The sequence below is a fragment of the Pagrus pagrus genome (genome assembly GCF_965226575.1).
Source record: "Pagrus pagrus genome assembly, chromosome: 14".
Taxonomy (NCBI): domain Eukaryota; kingdom Metazoa; phylum Chordata; class Actinopteri; order Spariformes; family Sparidae; genus Pagrus; species Pagrus pagrus.
In genome coordinates this window covers 4,418,900-4,435,585 of record NC_140198.1, presented here as the reverse complement: position 1 = coordinate 4,435,585, position 16,686 = coordinate 4,418,900, and the positions used below count along the sequence as shown (strand labels likewise).

The 16,686-nt window shown below is 38.5% G+C and overlaps 1 protein-coding gene across 1 annotated transcript; it reads left to right on the top strand.

Moving 5' to 3' along the window:
* Positions 1 to 1,040: 1,040 nt before the first annotated feature.
* faxdc2 (fatty acid hydroxylase domain containing 2) lies at positions 1,041 to 14,603 on the top strand. Its single transcript, XM_084374480.1, has 9 exons — positions 1,041 to 1,311; positions 3,801 to 3,841; positions 6,087 to 6,184; positions 6,816 to 6,919; positions 8,123 to 8,244; positions 10,770 to 10,975; positions 11,484 to 11,589; positions 11,921 to 12,087; positions 13,086 to 14,603. The coding sequence occupies exons 1-9, from the start codon at positions 1,086 to 1,088 to the stop codon at positions 13,240 to 13,242; spliced, it is 1,227 nt and encodes a 408-aa protein (XP_084230606.1). The 5' UTR covers positions 1,041 to 1,085; the 3' UTR covers positions 13,243 to 14,603.
* The last annotated feature ends 2,083 nt before the right edge of the window (positions 14,604 to 16,686 follow it).

The following is a 16,686-nucleotide window of genomic DNA, read 5'->3' as shown; positions in this document are numbered from 1 at the left end:
CACTATCCCAATGTGCAATCTCTGCATCTCAATGTGCAATAGTGTAAATCATTTTATATTTTTTCTGTTTCTTATAATATAATTTCTTCTGCTTTTTGAATTATATTTTCTATGTTTGTTTTAATTGATGCTCTCTATTTTTGCTGTCCCCTTTGCTGCTGTAAAAATGCAAATTTCCCCGTTGTGGGACTAATAAAGGTTAATCTTATTTTATCTTATCTTAAAGGTGGCCTTCACTTTTTACCAGAGTATATTTTAACACAATATCTTGTACTCAAGTATGACCTTTGGGTACTATCTACAACGCTGGACAAAAGTACTGTTATACCAGGGGTGCACGTACTCAGATAATTTACTTTAGGTTGAGTAAAAGCAGCAATACAAGACTGTGAAAGTACTCTATTACAAGTAAAAGTCCTGCATTGACATTAGCCTATTGCTTCAGCATAAGTACACAAGAAATAACAGCAAACTGTACAAAAAATAATGCAGAAAAATGACCCGTGTGTTTTACAATCATATATTGGGTTTTTAATACTAATGCATGCATGTGTCATTTGCATTTTACTTACAACGGAAGTTTGCCTTTTATATATTTTACATACAAAACATATACTAAAACGTATCAAACATTATGCTGTTGTTGTCATGTTTTGTACGTTTATTCTAGCAACTAAAGCCGTCATATCGGCTTAAATATAATCTGTGGCTCTCCTTGAGCTTTCTTCCCTTTTTTTTCTCATTACAGCAAGTTTTTCCTCACTTGAATCGAGGGTCTAAGGACAGAGGATTGTAAAGCCCACTGAGGCAATGTGATTGTGATTTTGGGCAATAAAAATAAAATGTATTAAATGTAATTTAGGTGATAAAATAGGCAAAAAAAACCACTCAAGTAGGGCCTAAAAAAATTATTTAAGCAGCTACAGCTGCAGCTATGAGTAAACACTTATTCATTCTAATAAAAATGTAAGTAGATGTTGTTTGACTGTACTCTAGTCTCAGTCTCATTTATTGCTCAGATGTTTCCTCTGTAATCCCACCGCACTGACCACCTCCATGCTGAGTTTCAACCTTCACCTGGTTACATGATGGCGGTGGAGGAGGAGGGGGAGACAAAAACAAACCCCACATCCTCACATCACAGGGGAAGATACCGCCACTTCCGGGTACGGCGCGAGTCAGCTGACCGAGAATCAGCCAATCAGAAGTCGCCCTCGGTTGTAAATACACGGTCTGTTGTTCGGTGCCTGTTTAAAACCAACAGCGGCGACAGAGACAACAAACCGAGCGGAGACATGACGAGAGTCAGCGGTAAGTCACTGATTTATTACACCGTTAACGTGTCGAGGGAGTCGGTGTGTGTTTGAAACTGTTTCACGGTAGAAATTATCCAAAAACAAAGAAGTTTAAATGTGAGCAGGTGATGTTTTGTATGTTTCTGTTAAGAGCAACGCGGCCGCTTTGTTTTCTTTTCATAAACAGACTATTTTCAGGTAATTTTCACTCATATGTGGCAAAATATTGTGTCTGCACACAATAACTCTGTCGACTATCAGTTATTTCGACTAGGATATATTACTTTTTATCAATAATCATCCATACTTTAGTTCATCAGACGACGAACATGCTCCAAATCAAAGCCCAACTGTCATTAGTCAGTCAGCAGCCAGTAATAATATATTATATTCCACTTTCACAGGAAAAAACTAACAAAAAAACTATTTTTAATGTACTTTATTTGTTTATTTAAAGGATTCATGGTCCACACTTATATATAATACATTATAGCATTAGTTGCATTGATATTATATTAATATAAAATTCATATACAGCTCAAAACCAGTCAACACTACACAAACATTCAGGTAATACACACATTCAAAATCAACATCTATGTATGAGATACCAGAATATAACTGGGTATTATCTAAAATAGCATACTTCTAATCAATATTAGTATGTTTTTTTATATATCAGCTAACACAATAATCGTTAGAGGAAGATGACCCACCATTGAGTCCGGTTCTGCTCGAGGTTTCTTCCTGTTAAAAGGCAGTTTTTTGTGCTTGCTCATGGGGGAAATGTTGTAAATCCATTAATCAGGGAGTATGGTCTAGATCTGCTTGGTTTGGAAAGTGTCATGAGATGACTTTTGTTGCGAATTGATGCTATACAAATAAAGATTGATTGGTTGAATAATGTTTAATGAAGCTATCCCCTCAAAACACTCAGCTTTGAGTCATAATAATAGTTTTTTTTCTAGATAAACTAGTTGAAAATTATCACACATCTTTTTTCTGAAATGTCCAGTTTCAGTGTGTGAACTGGTTTCAGGTTTCCACATCACTCCTTTCTCTCAGTCGTGATGTAATGAAATCCTCTCATACCTGAGTTGGGGGTGGGAGTTACCAAAGGCCCCAAGGTGCACTAGTCCAGATACCATGTTATTGCAGTTGTAAAAAAATTGCGATACGCTGAGGTTGCGATAGCATATTGTGATGTATTATCTTCTTCAAGTGCAAATTATCTCCCGAATGGAAAACTTTGTCAACATTAATGAGATAAAGTTTTTAGTTATCTCATTTCAGTAATTTTTATTGCAGCAGGCTGACAAACTGATCAATGCTGTCATAAAAACTGTCATAAAGGTAGCGTGCGCCTGACAAACTGAACTGTCTGTATCAACAGTCTACATGCAACTTAACAAAATGCAAAAGTGTGTGAACTTCTATGCTATAACTTGTACAAAACAGTTATGCCCTGAAGCAAACTTGGGAATCTGAAAGTAAAAGCAAGTGATTTTATTATTCTAGTACCAATGTTTGTATTTATATCTGCAATATTAATAATTTATATAGTAAAAGTTATGTATCTATCTTATATTATCTTGATCCAGTGCAGTGTACATTTTTCTTCACCACTCCTAATGTAAATGTAATATACTCAGATTTAAGGTGAGCACAAAGAAACTTCCCCCTTCAGCTGATGAATGTAAAAACAGCCTTTTAGTGTTTTAATACAATATGTAATTGTAAAATGTGTAAAATATGTAATTTAAATACACATAAATAGAAAATAAATAGAAAAAATAAGATATTTAAGATAAGATATTTACAAAAAGCAAACGAGTGAGTGGAAAGTGATTGTTCAGGTAGTGCTTGAGTTGAACAGTCTGGTGGCTGTGGGGATGAATGATCTGCGTCAAAGTGAAGGAACTATTTTTTTGACTAAACATGATTTGGATGAAACTATTATTGCGTTGCATTTTGTGCTGAACCACAAAGAGAGAGGCCGAGGGGATGTAGGGCAGGTTGTATCCCCAAGAATTTAACAGAAAAAGTGCTCAGGATGGATTATAATGGGATTATTCTCCAGTATAATCCTCCAGCTGTAAATTTTGCACCAGGCTACACAGCACTCACATGATTATTGTACCACAGAGAGACAAAAAGTAGTCGGAGATGTCTAGACTTCACATTTTTTTCCGGCAAAATAGCCTTGAAGTAAGAAATGACATTTGTTCTCTTTAGCTTTGTGAAAAAATAAGATTTTCATCACAAACTGAACACAAAAGACTTTTGTTTTGAAAGCCAGCTGGGATTAGGCCATCTATCTTTTACAGTACAGATAGTATTGTCTTCCAGAATGATCCATCAAGTATTTTTAAATGTTTTTTACATAAATGTTATTTTATATTTATAAGTAAAAGTAGATGGCGTTGTTCAGTGTTTACTGGAGTTATGAACCTGTTCTGATTCTATCTGGAAAATGAAAATCAGCTGTTATTTTTGTGTTTACAGGCACGAGGGAAGCTGCCACAACAAGCAGCAGCAGCAGACAGGTAAGAACATGTAGCACCTGTACAAGCGAGCGCTCAGGTGTTACCATAATCAAACCGTGCAGATTGATGACCAACACAGGCGCAGCCCTTTTAGACGATCCATGATGTTGTTTTCTTTACTCGGCTGTCTGGTTTGATCTGGTCCTCTCTCTTTGTCGAGGAGCAGGGTTGTTTTTGACTTTGAAAAATGGACAAAGGATATTTGCATCTCATGAAATCGAGACACTGTACAGTCAGGGCTTCCTTACCAACACTAGTTAAAGGAACATGATGTAGGATTTACGGCTGAAATGCCCTCTCTCGAGCCAGTGTTTGGTTTGTCAGTTCTGGGCTACTGTGGAAACATGGCAACATGGCAGACTCAGACTCAGAGGAGCCACTCTTCAGGTATTTATTTATGCTAAAGAGGCCTTCAGGTGTGTAAAACCTGCGATGAAACCAGCCACCTGAAACTCCAGTCATTAGTTTCAGCCCATTTGAATCACTGCATCAGAGGCTCTCACAAGAAACACATGATCTTTGTATGTCTGAGGCATTTTCAGAAAATTCACATTGGGTCAATATAGGTCAACACTGTTGGCATTATAGTTGGATTAAGCACATATTAGGTAAGTCACATATACTGTAGGAGAAGATCTGGGATGGATGATGTTTTTAATGTAGTTTGTTCACATGACAAGTTTAGTTTTTCACGAACACGTACTGACCATCAGTGTTATTTTTTGCAGGCATTAGAGTTGAAAGACTGAAAAAGTCATGATGTTGCGACATTTGTAGGGGTTTACACTAAACAAGCACATCCACTTACATCTTACATCTATGTTGTGACACATTTGACCTCTTTCTTAATAATTGCAGCTCCTCCTTGGCCATATTGCCTGTATTTGCCTCATCTGTCCAAAGCAGAGATTGAGCCCCTTTTTTAAAAAAACATGTTTACTCTTTTAAAAAGTGTGTATCTCCTCTGTAAATCTACCTGTGAAGCACTCTGTAACACGTGCAGCTTGCTTTTAAAACCCTTGTTACGTAAAGCTGATGTGACTCGGCTCCACCTGGCTGCTTTTGTTCCAGCCGTTGGCTCCATGGGGCCTGTCCTGTTCCTCATGTTGTTCTTTGGGACAGGCTCGACCTGACAAGTCGCATTTTTTTCAATCTATGCAAATGTATTAGGCCCAACATGGAACAAAGGGAGGATTTAAAATAATGGATCACAGTATACGTATGATCGTGACAAATGTTGTTGCGTCACGTGCACAGTATCTGTGTCTGACTGTGTGCGTAGCTGTTGGTATCTTTGAATGAAATAAGTGGAATGACAGAGAAAGAAGTAGATTTTTCATGTGAATACACTCGGCTGTTGACGTCCCTGAAGTGTTTTGATCAGGATTGTTTAGGTGACCGTCGTTATGGCTTAACTTCATGGAGATTAGATTGTAGGTAATGAGCTAAATAAAATGTTGCTGATAGTGATTGATAACAAAAAGGATGCATCAGTGATGTTTTAATTGCATGGATGTGTTTGTGCCTCTAGAATAAAGTGCACGGACAGCTGAGTCCTGAGACCAGCTCGACATTTGTCTCACTTTGTTCCCACTGTTGCCATGGCTGAGCCGAGGGGCAGCCGGGGTAAAAGCTGGCATTTTAGAAAGGCCTGCTGAATGTGACATCAATCCCTGGACTTAATTCCCCCGCTGAGTGAACTGATCCAGTTTTCTCTCCGTGTGGCCGGCTCAGACTCTGCTTTTACTGAATGCACTGCGTTATACAGTTAGTATTCTTGATAAAATACTTTCTTTTAACTGGATCATCTGAGGCAGAAGCTCAAATTCATCTACTCTCAAAATCAGATCGAGCGAAATACAATAATTTTATTACATTACGTATCAAAAGGGTGTACTTCTAAGCTTTAATCTCTAGGTTTGCACAAAGTCATGAAAGTTTGGAAACTGCTTAATTTTAAATATCATGTTTTTAGGAATATGCTTATATATGATATATTATCTTTATGCAGCCTCATGGTGCTAAACGTCTCAGTTCTTGTTTCGTGTAGATCAGCGTTTCACATCCAGCTGACTAAACCTCAGAAGCCACGGTGCTGATTTCAGTAACCGCCTCACAGTTATTTTAGAGACACTTCTTCACCCCGAGACATTTCTGTGGGAAATGCTGATCATGAGATTGCAAAGTATCATCAGAGTTCACAGAGAGGTTCACACACACTCATTGTTGCTTTTCCTCTGTGCAGGAGGGCCCTGGAGGACTGTGGGACTCTGTGAAGAAAGCTACGTTTGTCATCGGATCTGGAATTTTATTCTTGGCTGCATTCGGCAACTCGCTGACATGGTAGGATTTTCTTACAAATTACAGTATTACAGTGCAACAAACGGTGAACCTGACCTGAATTATACTCTGATCGGGTCAGGTTTGGTGTTGTTTTGGTGTTGTCTTATCCAATTCTCTTTCTCTTTCTTAAATTTTCTTAAATATGGCACAGGCGTGATGATATTTTATATCCAAACGGTCAAAGGTCAACTTCACTGTAACATCAGAATGTTCTGAAGAAAATGTTCTGGCGCCATAAATCAGGAACAGCAACTTGACTGCTGCACGGAGGCGAACAACCCTGAAGTGGAAATTCTAGTTTTCTTTGTTATGCTGAAGTTTGAACTCCTGTGACTGAACAACAATACATATCAACAATTGCTAACTTTCCTCCATCTCGTCCATTCTGGGTTTTTTTTTTTCTGCCCTCCATCTGAATTTCACGCATCATCGGAACGACGTGACTGCAAACAAAATGGTATCCGTGAGGAATATTAAGATAGGGTGCTCGGCCGGGTCTGGGTAGGTTATATTAAATCAGGTGAGAGTCTGTGAGCGAGCGGACATTCGGGCTGGGCTGAGTTCTCTAGAAGAAAAGCTTAAAGAACAACAGTATGGTGAACTTGACATCTGACTATGATTCCTCCTGCAGGCATCTTCAGAGATTCTGGGGAGCTTCAGGAGATTTCTGGCAGGACCTGTGGACCAAGCTGTACTTGAAGTTTGAGGGTCATGATGCTGCTTTGTTCTACCTCGGTAAGGAACGACGACGGGTTTTCTTGTCCAAAACCTTACTCAATTTTCTGTATAGGAAAGTTTTGCAACCAGCAGACTATCATTCACAGTTAATAACAGCGGCATGCTGTCAGGACAAATCAAGAACAACGATCTGTTTCCTAAATGATAGCATCAATGACCTGTTTTGTATCAATGCACACTGTGTACTGGTGATAAACACTCAGACATCGTGGCTTCGTGCATCCAGATCGCTCTCTAACCGTGCCTTTAGAGAAACTTTTCACAGTAGTACCGTGAACTATTTTTAATGAACTTTACAATGAGATTACCCGCATGATTTCACCCCCCTAAAACACAACCCAGGCTTTGTTTTCAGCTGCACGGAAGGATACTTCATTTGGTACCAGCCACAGAGGAAATAGCTTGTTCGTGTAGCCTTGAGAACAGTTGTTCTGTTCTGCATATGAAGTCATGACCTCCGGTGTCGACTTACTCACTTTCACGATGCAGCCTTCATGTTGTCGTTGTGTAATGAACCTGCCGGCTGTTTTGCACATCGGAAGATATTCCTCAATCAGATATTATCTATGTAGGACATTACTTGCTGCCGAGAAATACAAAAGTACATGCAGTACAAACCAGGATGAAGTTCAGCGAACGCTGGCAGAAATGCAAAATACACAAGAGGCATACACAGCGATACCAGGAACAAAACAGACAAACTGACAACAAGTGAAGGATCACACAAACACAAGGACTAATTCACTAATGAAACAAAGGTGAACAGGAAGAAATGTAGCAACAAAAAGACAAAGGCAGGAAGTGCAAAGCAAAACATGATACACAAGGATGAACCCTACAAAATAACTTGGAAAAACTGAAAACCAAAACCATGATAACTTTAATGAATACTAAACAAAAACATATCTGTAGTCACTGGCTGCTTCCTGACTTGGTCTCTCTGGTTTAAAAGATAACCGACATGTTAATGTACTTTTTCGTTCCCGTACATCCCTTTTTTAAAACATGCAAATAGTTTTTGAGGAATTTTATTGGATGCATGTTGTTAAAAGAAAAAAAAAGAGTGAGAAGGGAAAGATTTCAAGTCGTGTGTTAACTGATTGCAGACTGTCGTCAAGTCGTTTCCAGCCTTTGCCGAAATATTCAGTCATTGTCTGTCACGTCGTCCCTCTGAGTCTGTGGCATTGTTTGTCTCGACAGGGACGATGTTGTTTCCCCCTCTGGCGTTCTGGGTGACGAACGGCCTGCTGCTGTTGGTGGACATCACCGGCAAACCCGCCTTCATCACTCGCTACCGCATCCAGGTGGACAAGAACAACCCGGTATGTCCAGAATCACGGTATCTCCTTAACTTTATGAGGATTTTAAGCTTCAGTTATTTCTTTCTTATCCAAAAGCTGGTGTCTGTAAATGGTTATTTTCTTTGATATCATATATCATCATATAATCATAAAGATGATGATGAAATAAATGAGAAAAAGGAAAATAAAAAAGTTAGTATGATGATATAAATACATACACGCACACACAGTATCTATGTACGTGCAGTTCAGCTTCTTCTACAAACTTCTGAAGCCGTTTTGTTTGTTTTTGAAGCTGTTATTTTTTATTTAATTATATGAAGTGTGGGATGATAAATGTGTCTAATCCCCTCACCTTGTTTCCCCTCACCCGCCTTGTTAAACTGATTGAACTGAATTAATTAAAATTAGCTTTATTGTTTAGTCGTTTTATAAGAGAACAAGCTTTTAGATATAATTGGGAAATACAGCTGTAGTCACATCACTGGCATCAGAATAATTATCGCGATGTATAAAAGGAAATAAATGAATAAAATTAAATGGTGCCAAAGAACATTATGGTTTTTTTTCCTAATTTATTTAGACATTTGTGAATTCTTTATATTTTATTCATACATACATTTCCACTTTGACAGATTTATTTATATATGTATTTGTTTTTCCATTTATTTGTGTATTTATTCAATTATGACGTCACGTTCGAGCCCTAAAAAACTTTTTTTTTTGTCTCTGTCTTGAATACTCAGATAATTTGTTCTGGGTAATCCTGTATATGTGCAAATTAGAAATAAAGTGATAGATTAAAAAAAACAAATCATTTAGTCACAGAAATCTTTTAACAGATCAAAAATCAACACACATAAGTAGATTTTATATATAAAAAACAAATAAAAACAACAGTTATGACATGCAAACAAACATATAATAAATTACACACTGCGAAATATACAAATACAGCAGCACAAAGCACTTCAGTGTGTGCGTGAACACATGAATGACCCTCAGTGCTGCTGATGTGACGTGTCCACCTGTCCGTCTGACCAAAGTCCTCCCACTGTGTTTGATTATCAGATGTTGACGGACACTGCAGAGATAAACACTGACACTACTGATAACCAGAGCTGGAAGGTTTCTCTTTAAATGTAATCGGATTATTGATTACCTTTCAGAGATTATAACCAGGTCCACAGGAAGCTCATGTTCATATCATCCATAATCCATACATCCTGCAGCTGACAGACAGACAGTTTTGTTCACACAGTTTGTGGCGAACATAAATCGACGCCACATTTCTACTCGGCTCGTAAAACTTTATATCACCTGCGATGATATAATGTGCCGAGCCATCGCGTGTGTCCTGGAGGCGTTTTTTATGACCGAGAATAACCGTCTGAACGTTTGGTAACAAACATGTCAGGACGTGCTGCAACCACAGACACGCTGCTTCATCAGGGGGATTTATCTGTGTATGTCAGATTCAGTGATTTGAATTGAGAGTCCTTCGATAAAACTTTTATTATTTCAAAATCGTCCAGAGAACACAGTGAAGGGTCAGATATTAAAAAACAACCAAACACAGAGTGAGTGTCACATGTGTGTTTACCAACAACCTAAAAATAGTTTAATTTCACAACAGACATTTTGTCACAGCAGTGTTGGAGTGTAACTTAGTACATTTACTCAAGTGCTTAAAAGTAAATTCAAGTTATTTATACTTTAGTATTTTCCATTTTGTGCATCTTTATACTTCTACTCCACTACATCTCAAAGGTTAATATTATACTTTATGGTTTGTGTTGGCAAATATTTATTTAAATATTTTAAAAAAACAACATATTCATGTATTCTTTGCATATAAATTACTTAAAAAATAAAGGGATAAAACAAATAAATGGCACTATATAAGATTTTTTTTTTTAAATATACAGAAAAAGTGAGTAATTTAGATTCAATGAATAAATTTAGTTTAAAAAAAATAGAAATAAATACAAGTGGCTCAAGTCCATTTTACTTGCTCGCTTGAATAAAAGGGACCCGATGTAATAATGTTATTATTCCTGCCGTGTCACGCCAAAATGTCCGCTGTTTCAGTTGTTGTCTTTACTTTGTTAACACGTGTAATTACCAAACAGCACTTTACTGTAACTGTGCAAAAGTTCATGTGTGTCCACTTCAGACATACATGTTCTCACACAAACGCTCATCATGACATGTCCCTGTGTTTACGACCAGGGTCCAAAGGTTTAACGGTAAAACGTCAAGTTGCCTGTTATTTACACAAAAACTGGAGATATTGTTATGGGTTATGTGAAGGTGATAATTTAGAAATGGTGATAAATAAGTTTTAAGCTTTAAAACTTGTCAAAGACGATGACAACCAAATATACTCCAGAAATAAACATTTAATCCTCCAGACTTTGTCTAAACACGCGACTTCAGCACCACTTACATCTCATTTCTTCAAGAGAAAGCACTCCAACACTGACAACACTGAAAATGAACGTAAATTAAGTACGTGTCTCTCTGACTCCTTCCTCGTCCTCCAGGTGGATCCAGCGAAGCTCCGCAGTGCACTCAAGACGGTCATCTTCAACCAGGTGGTCATCTCTGGGTCCATGGTGGTGGCGGCTTACTACCTGATGAGCATGAGAGGGAACCCCTGTGGCCCCGAGCTGCCCACCTTCCACTGGGCCCTGATGGAGCTGGCTTTCTTCTCCCTCGTGGAGGAAATCATGTTTTACTATTCACACAGGTTCGGATCATTAATACTACGATTTACTGACATTTCATCCTCATTTGAGATTCTTCATTGGAGCACTGGAGGTTACATATTACTGCCACCTAGTGGTAAGAGTGAAGAGTGAACATGAAGACAACAAGAAAAGAAAGAACAAGAAAGAAATCATAGAAGATCCAAAACATTAAGTTAGAGTTCATGTATTTGTCGTTTTACAACACCTGGGTTGTAAAACAAAACCGACAATAAATGGAATAGTAGACAAATGGTAATAGACAAAATACCATCAAGTAACGATCAAGATAAATAAATGAAAATACATTTAAAAAATGGTTATCAGTTAAGAGATAAACAAAAAAAATGGGTCTTAGAGAGATTTAAAAGAAGTTTCTGAAAACAACATCATCATTTTATTATTGGTATTGTGAGCATGTTAGCATGCTGATGTTAGCATTTAGCTCAAAGCTTCACTCAGCCCTAACTCCTAATTTTTTTCTGACCCTCATCGTCTCTTTCCTCTCAGGCTGTTCCACCATCCGAGCCTCTACAAGCATTACCACAAACAGCACCACGAGTGGACCGCTCCCATCGGAGTCGTCTCCATCTACGCTCATCCTCTGGAGCACATGGTAAATGATCCACCTCCTGTAGATTTGAGCATCGTAGTCAAAATGCACTAAATGATTTAAAGAGAACGATGCCCTCGATTTGGATTGTGGAGGATGAGCGAGAGTCTGTTCACATTCTCTCCTCGTTGAGTCACAGAGCAGCTGCAGCTGTCACAAATAAATCAAACATCACATCTGGAATCTGAACAAACCTGATTCTGAAAATCAGTCTGAACTCACTGACTCATAAAGGAGGACTCAAACTCATCGTGGTTTCACAGTTTCAACCCTGAATGAATGAATGAATGAATGAATGAATGAAAACACGTTTGTTGTTCCTCTTCGCTGTCAGATCTCCAACATGCTGCCGGTGGCAATGGGGCCGGTGATCCTGGGCTCCCACGTGACCACCACCACCATGTGGTACTGCCTGGCTCTGGTCAGCACCACCATCTCCCACTGTGGATACCACCTGCCGTTCCTGCCTTCCCCTGAGTTCCACGACTTCCACCATCTCAGGTGAGTCCACCTGTCCTCTCTCGTTGTTTCCAGTTATCTTGTGAACGACTGTAAGTCTGTTGTTCACGGTACCGTACCGTTCTCGAGAACGCCTTGAGGGAAATTCTTTAAATTTGACACAGACTGTCATCGATCCATCAACTGCGTCTCAAGGATGAACTGATTAGATTTGGTGGTCAAAGGTCAAAGGTCACTGTGACCTCACAAAACAGTCTGACAGGATACAGTGATGTTTTGTACCCAAAAAGTCAAAGGTCAACTTCACTGTGACATCATCATGTTCTGCAATAAACTGGTTATTATTCAAGGAACACGATGAGGCTTTCAACCACTGGGCAGTAATTCAAGTTATTTTGTAAAATCCAGGAACATATCAGTGTCGAATGCTAAAAAAACATCTGTAGTTAAACATTTCTTCTTCTTTGTTTGGCTCAAAGAGAATAATGAACAATACATTTGTTTTACATTTTCCCCTCTTTCTCTTCACGCTCGTCTCAGAAGGACCTAATTAACTATAAACTGTGATCTTCTTGCAACAAAAAACCTCTCGTTAGTCGTCTCTCAGTACTTGTCGACTTCCCAACAAACTCGTTGCTCTCTTCTACTGAAGACGTACATCTTTACTGACCGGTCACAAGGGGCCCCGTCTCTCTCTGGAGCTGATCTGTGTAATAATAAAGGCTTATATGCAAATATATATTATTAATTATATGCTGTTTTGTCCTGAAACAGCTGGGCATTAGCTTTAAACTGTAAATAACTGTTACAGAATACTTCAAGGATATTCTTCACGTGAAAGGTGCATAAATGACGACGTTTAATTAATTACTGTAAACTGGAAAGTTACCACAAAGAGAAGAGTTTTTAAGAATGTCACCATCTTATCGTTTCCCCTCCGAGATATCGTAGATTCATGTTCGTAGATGGTTGTTTCTGTGATTCCAGCGTCTTCAATGTGATTATTTTCTCATTTCTCTCTTTATCTTTTATCTATCCAGGTTCAACCAGTGTTTCGGGGTCTTCGGTGTCCTCGACCGGCTCCACGGCACCGACGCCAAGTTCAGGGTTACCAAGCAGTACGAGCGCCACACGCTTCTCACCAGCTTCACCCCTCTCAACGAGAGCATCCCCGACACACCCAAGAAGGGCCAGTGATGACCTGCGACCCCTGACCTTTTAACCTCAGGCCCACGCCTTGGCCAAGTTTGGGATCAGCTCCCGATGCATCTTAAAATGACTGTTATGATTACTTTAATCCAGGAATAACCTGTCGACCAGGAAAGTCTCCCCACACTCTCACCAACGTCACCTTTTATTTTTTTCCCAAGTATGTTGCGATGTTGCACTGTCCGATGTCGCATTATATCTGACATGCAGATTTCATGCAGGTTTTTAAAAAAAACAAACTTTTTTAACCCGTTCCCTTCCACGATATCATCGTCCTGTGACCTGGAAGTTTGATATTGTAGGTCTTGATTTAGCTCATGGATGGTGATAAAGCAGAGCAGTCAGGGTTATTTTTCTATGAAAATTAAAATGTGAATGTAACCGGAGGGAGGGGTTTGCCAGGAAAAGAAAATATGAAGGTTATCCATTATAATAAAAAAACAAAAATAAAGAGAAAGTTAATTATGAGTGAAAAAGTCACAGGTTCTTTTTCTTTTTAATGTTTTTTTTAATCATGAATAACTTTTTATCCACTTTATCGCACTTTCTTGTGTTTGCATTTCCTTCATACTTTCAAATTCAAGGATTTTGTTTGAAGTCTAAGGCAAATCAAATCATAAACAAGTAGCTTGTGTATCGTACAGATCCCTGCTGAGGAATATGGAGTTTGCTGAAAGTGAAAACAAATCATTATTAAGCGTGATGAGGCTCAACGGCAGTCAGTGTGAGAGCATCCTGCCATCTCCTCCCATGAAATCTCACGTTTTAGACCTCATAGCTCGTGCTGACACAAATCAAACTTTAACTGCCATAGGAAGCTCCAGGTATAATCACCCGACGTGTTGTCAGAGTGGATGGATCACAGCGTCCAACAATCCTGAATAATGAGAGCAAACTCTGGTTTCAGTTGACATTTAACCTCATGGCGGTGACGTTTATCATCCCCCGGCCCCACAGACTTGTTTTTAAAATGATCGTGTTTGGAAGACGGCCACTAAATGACACGTGTTTACTTTTCTTAATTAGTCTTAGCTTTTACGTTAGTGTCTATTTAATCTCCGTTTACGTAGTAATTCTTTATAAACACATTTTGTATTTTAAGCAGTGTTTAGTGACAGACTCGGACTCTTCTGCCGCTCAGACAGAAGACACATTTGCACTTTTCATTTGTTTCTGTGGCACTTAAAGACATTCTTGAATGTTAGATGTGTCTGTGTGTTTTACAGGAGGCCTCAGTAATGGATGTATGATAAGAAATGAATGTTAAAGGAGAGATCTCCTACTGTGATTGAGACAATGTAACAATGTTTAAACTGGACTGTTTAATATTAAAACATTTTAAGAAAAGATTTCTTGTTTTTTCTCTACTCAAAAGCAAAACTTGATGTTTGAAAGGGATGATTGACATTTTTATTTTTCACACATGCAAAAAATTATGAGGATTTTTTTTTTCCTCCTCAAAATGCAAAAAAAAGAAAAGTGTTTTTTTGTTATTGTTTTTTTTTTTCAGGACAAGATTTTGGCAGCAAAATAAAAAAAATGTCTAATGCCTTTTTTAAAGAGAAAAAAACGGGTTTTTCATTTGTGAAAACCAGTGAAAGAAATTCTCTTGGAATTTGTCATTTTTTTGTCCTGAACTGTTGTTTCCATCTGAGAAAAAGTGATGCTTCCTTTTTGGAAAACATTACCATTCATGAAACCAAGTGAAAAAAAAAAATCAGGATACATTTTTCTTTTCCTCCAGGAAGAAAATGGATTTTTGTTGTTTTCTTCCTGAATTTTTTTCCAGAGGAAAAAAAAAAAAAGTTTTTCGCGTGTGAAACCCGGTGAAAAAAATGTTTCTGAAGAATTTTTTCCTAGTAAGAAAAACGTCAAGAATGTTTGTTTTAAAACAACACTAGGTAGTTTTTCGATCTTAAAATAATGTTTCTAAACTCAGTTAAGTGGTAGAAAAATGGTCAATACGATGAACGGTGACGCCTCTGCAGCCTCAGGGGGGTCGCACCGGCAGAAACCGAAATAAATGTATTCATCGGTGGATTTAGCCAGCAGCTACTTCGAAGGTACAAGAAGGTAATGCCTGAGGAGGCGAAGAAAAGAAAAAGAGAAAGTGATATAACATGAACATGGACATGGAAATAACATGGACACGGATAAATATTTGACCAGCTTAGTTTACGCTCGGTGGTGCGAGCTGTGAGAACTGATGGCGACCAAGCCTTGATGCTACTGGATTTGTAAACCATATATTACATACATACATATTTATTATCTTACCGACTTTGACTTTGAGTTGATTTGTTGTTACGTGGTGTTCATTGGGGCTCTATTTGTCCACAGTTTATAACCGTAGTAAAGCCGGGAGATAATCTAATGCTGTCCATTTCAATAGCTTGCACGTTTTCATGTAGTTAATGTAAACGATGCCTAACTTACTAAAACAACAACACTAAAACACAAAAGTTGAGGATTCCTAAGTTCATGCAGATGATCAACGTAATTGTTGAACAGTGTGGTCGGGAGGTAACATCAGGCTATTGTTGTAATTAGTAATGTTGGCATGCTACTGACTGTTGTCATACCGAGTTGGTTGTAGTTAATACACCAAACACAACGTCAGCTTGCACGTTTTCATGTAGTGACTGTCAACGATGACTAACTTACTACATCACTATGAATGCCTGGTCTTGAAAAGTTGCAGATTCCTTAGTTCATGCAGATAACCAACGTAATTGTTGAACAGTGTGGTAAGGAGGTAATGTTAGCATGCTATACCGTTGTCGTACCGAGTTGATTGAAGTTATTACAAAACGCTAGGCTAGGGTTAGGGTTCGGCTGGACCAATTGACTCGAAATCGATCACGCATGGCTTCCTTACTGGTGGAATGAGGCTCGCCGGTTTTGGTTGGATTCCGGTGAAATTTGTATTTTTGGTGAATATTTTGAAGAAAATAACAGCCATTTTTCATGAAAACGTTGGCCGATTTTTTCAATAGCTTCCAGGTCTTTGAACCAATTCACTCAAAATTTCTCTCAGACGTGGTCCTATACTGGCTGAACGAGACACAGCAGTCCCCATCAGATTCGGGTGGAATTTGTATTTTTGGTGAATATTTTAGTGAGAGGGACAATGTTTCATGAGGCTGGCTTAAGGCTGGGGTTAGGGTTATGGGGCTAGGGTTAGGGTTACGGTCGTCTTTTGACCGATTGACTCGAAATTCATCACAGCAGCCAGTATAGGGCCACATTGAAGGACAGCAGTTTTTATTGGATTTTAGTGGAATTTGTATTTTTGGTGAATATTTTAGTGAAAAGGGGCCATTTTTCACGAAAACCTCGGCCGATTTCTTCAATAGCTTCCAGGTCTTTGGACCGATTAACTCGAAATTACTCCCAAACGTGCTCCTATACTGGCTGAACGAGACACAGCAG

Bases quoted from the DNA above. Each gene is read 5' to 3' on its own strand.
- faxdc2 (XM_084374480.1), top strand. From the start codon at position 1,086: ATGATGGCGGTGGAGGAGGAGGGGGAGACAAAAACAAACCCCACATCC. The intron at 6,185-6,815 runs GTAGGATTTTCT...TTCCTCCTGCAG, and splicing joins TTCGGCAACTCGCTGACATG to GCATCTTCAGAGATTCTGGG. The intron at 12,088-13,085 runs GTGAGTCCACCT...TTATCTATCCAG, and splicing joins CACGACTTCCACCATCTCAG to GTTCAACCAGTGTTTCGGGG.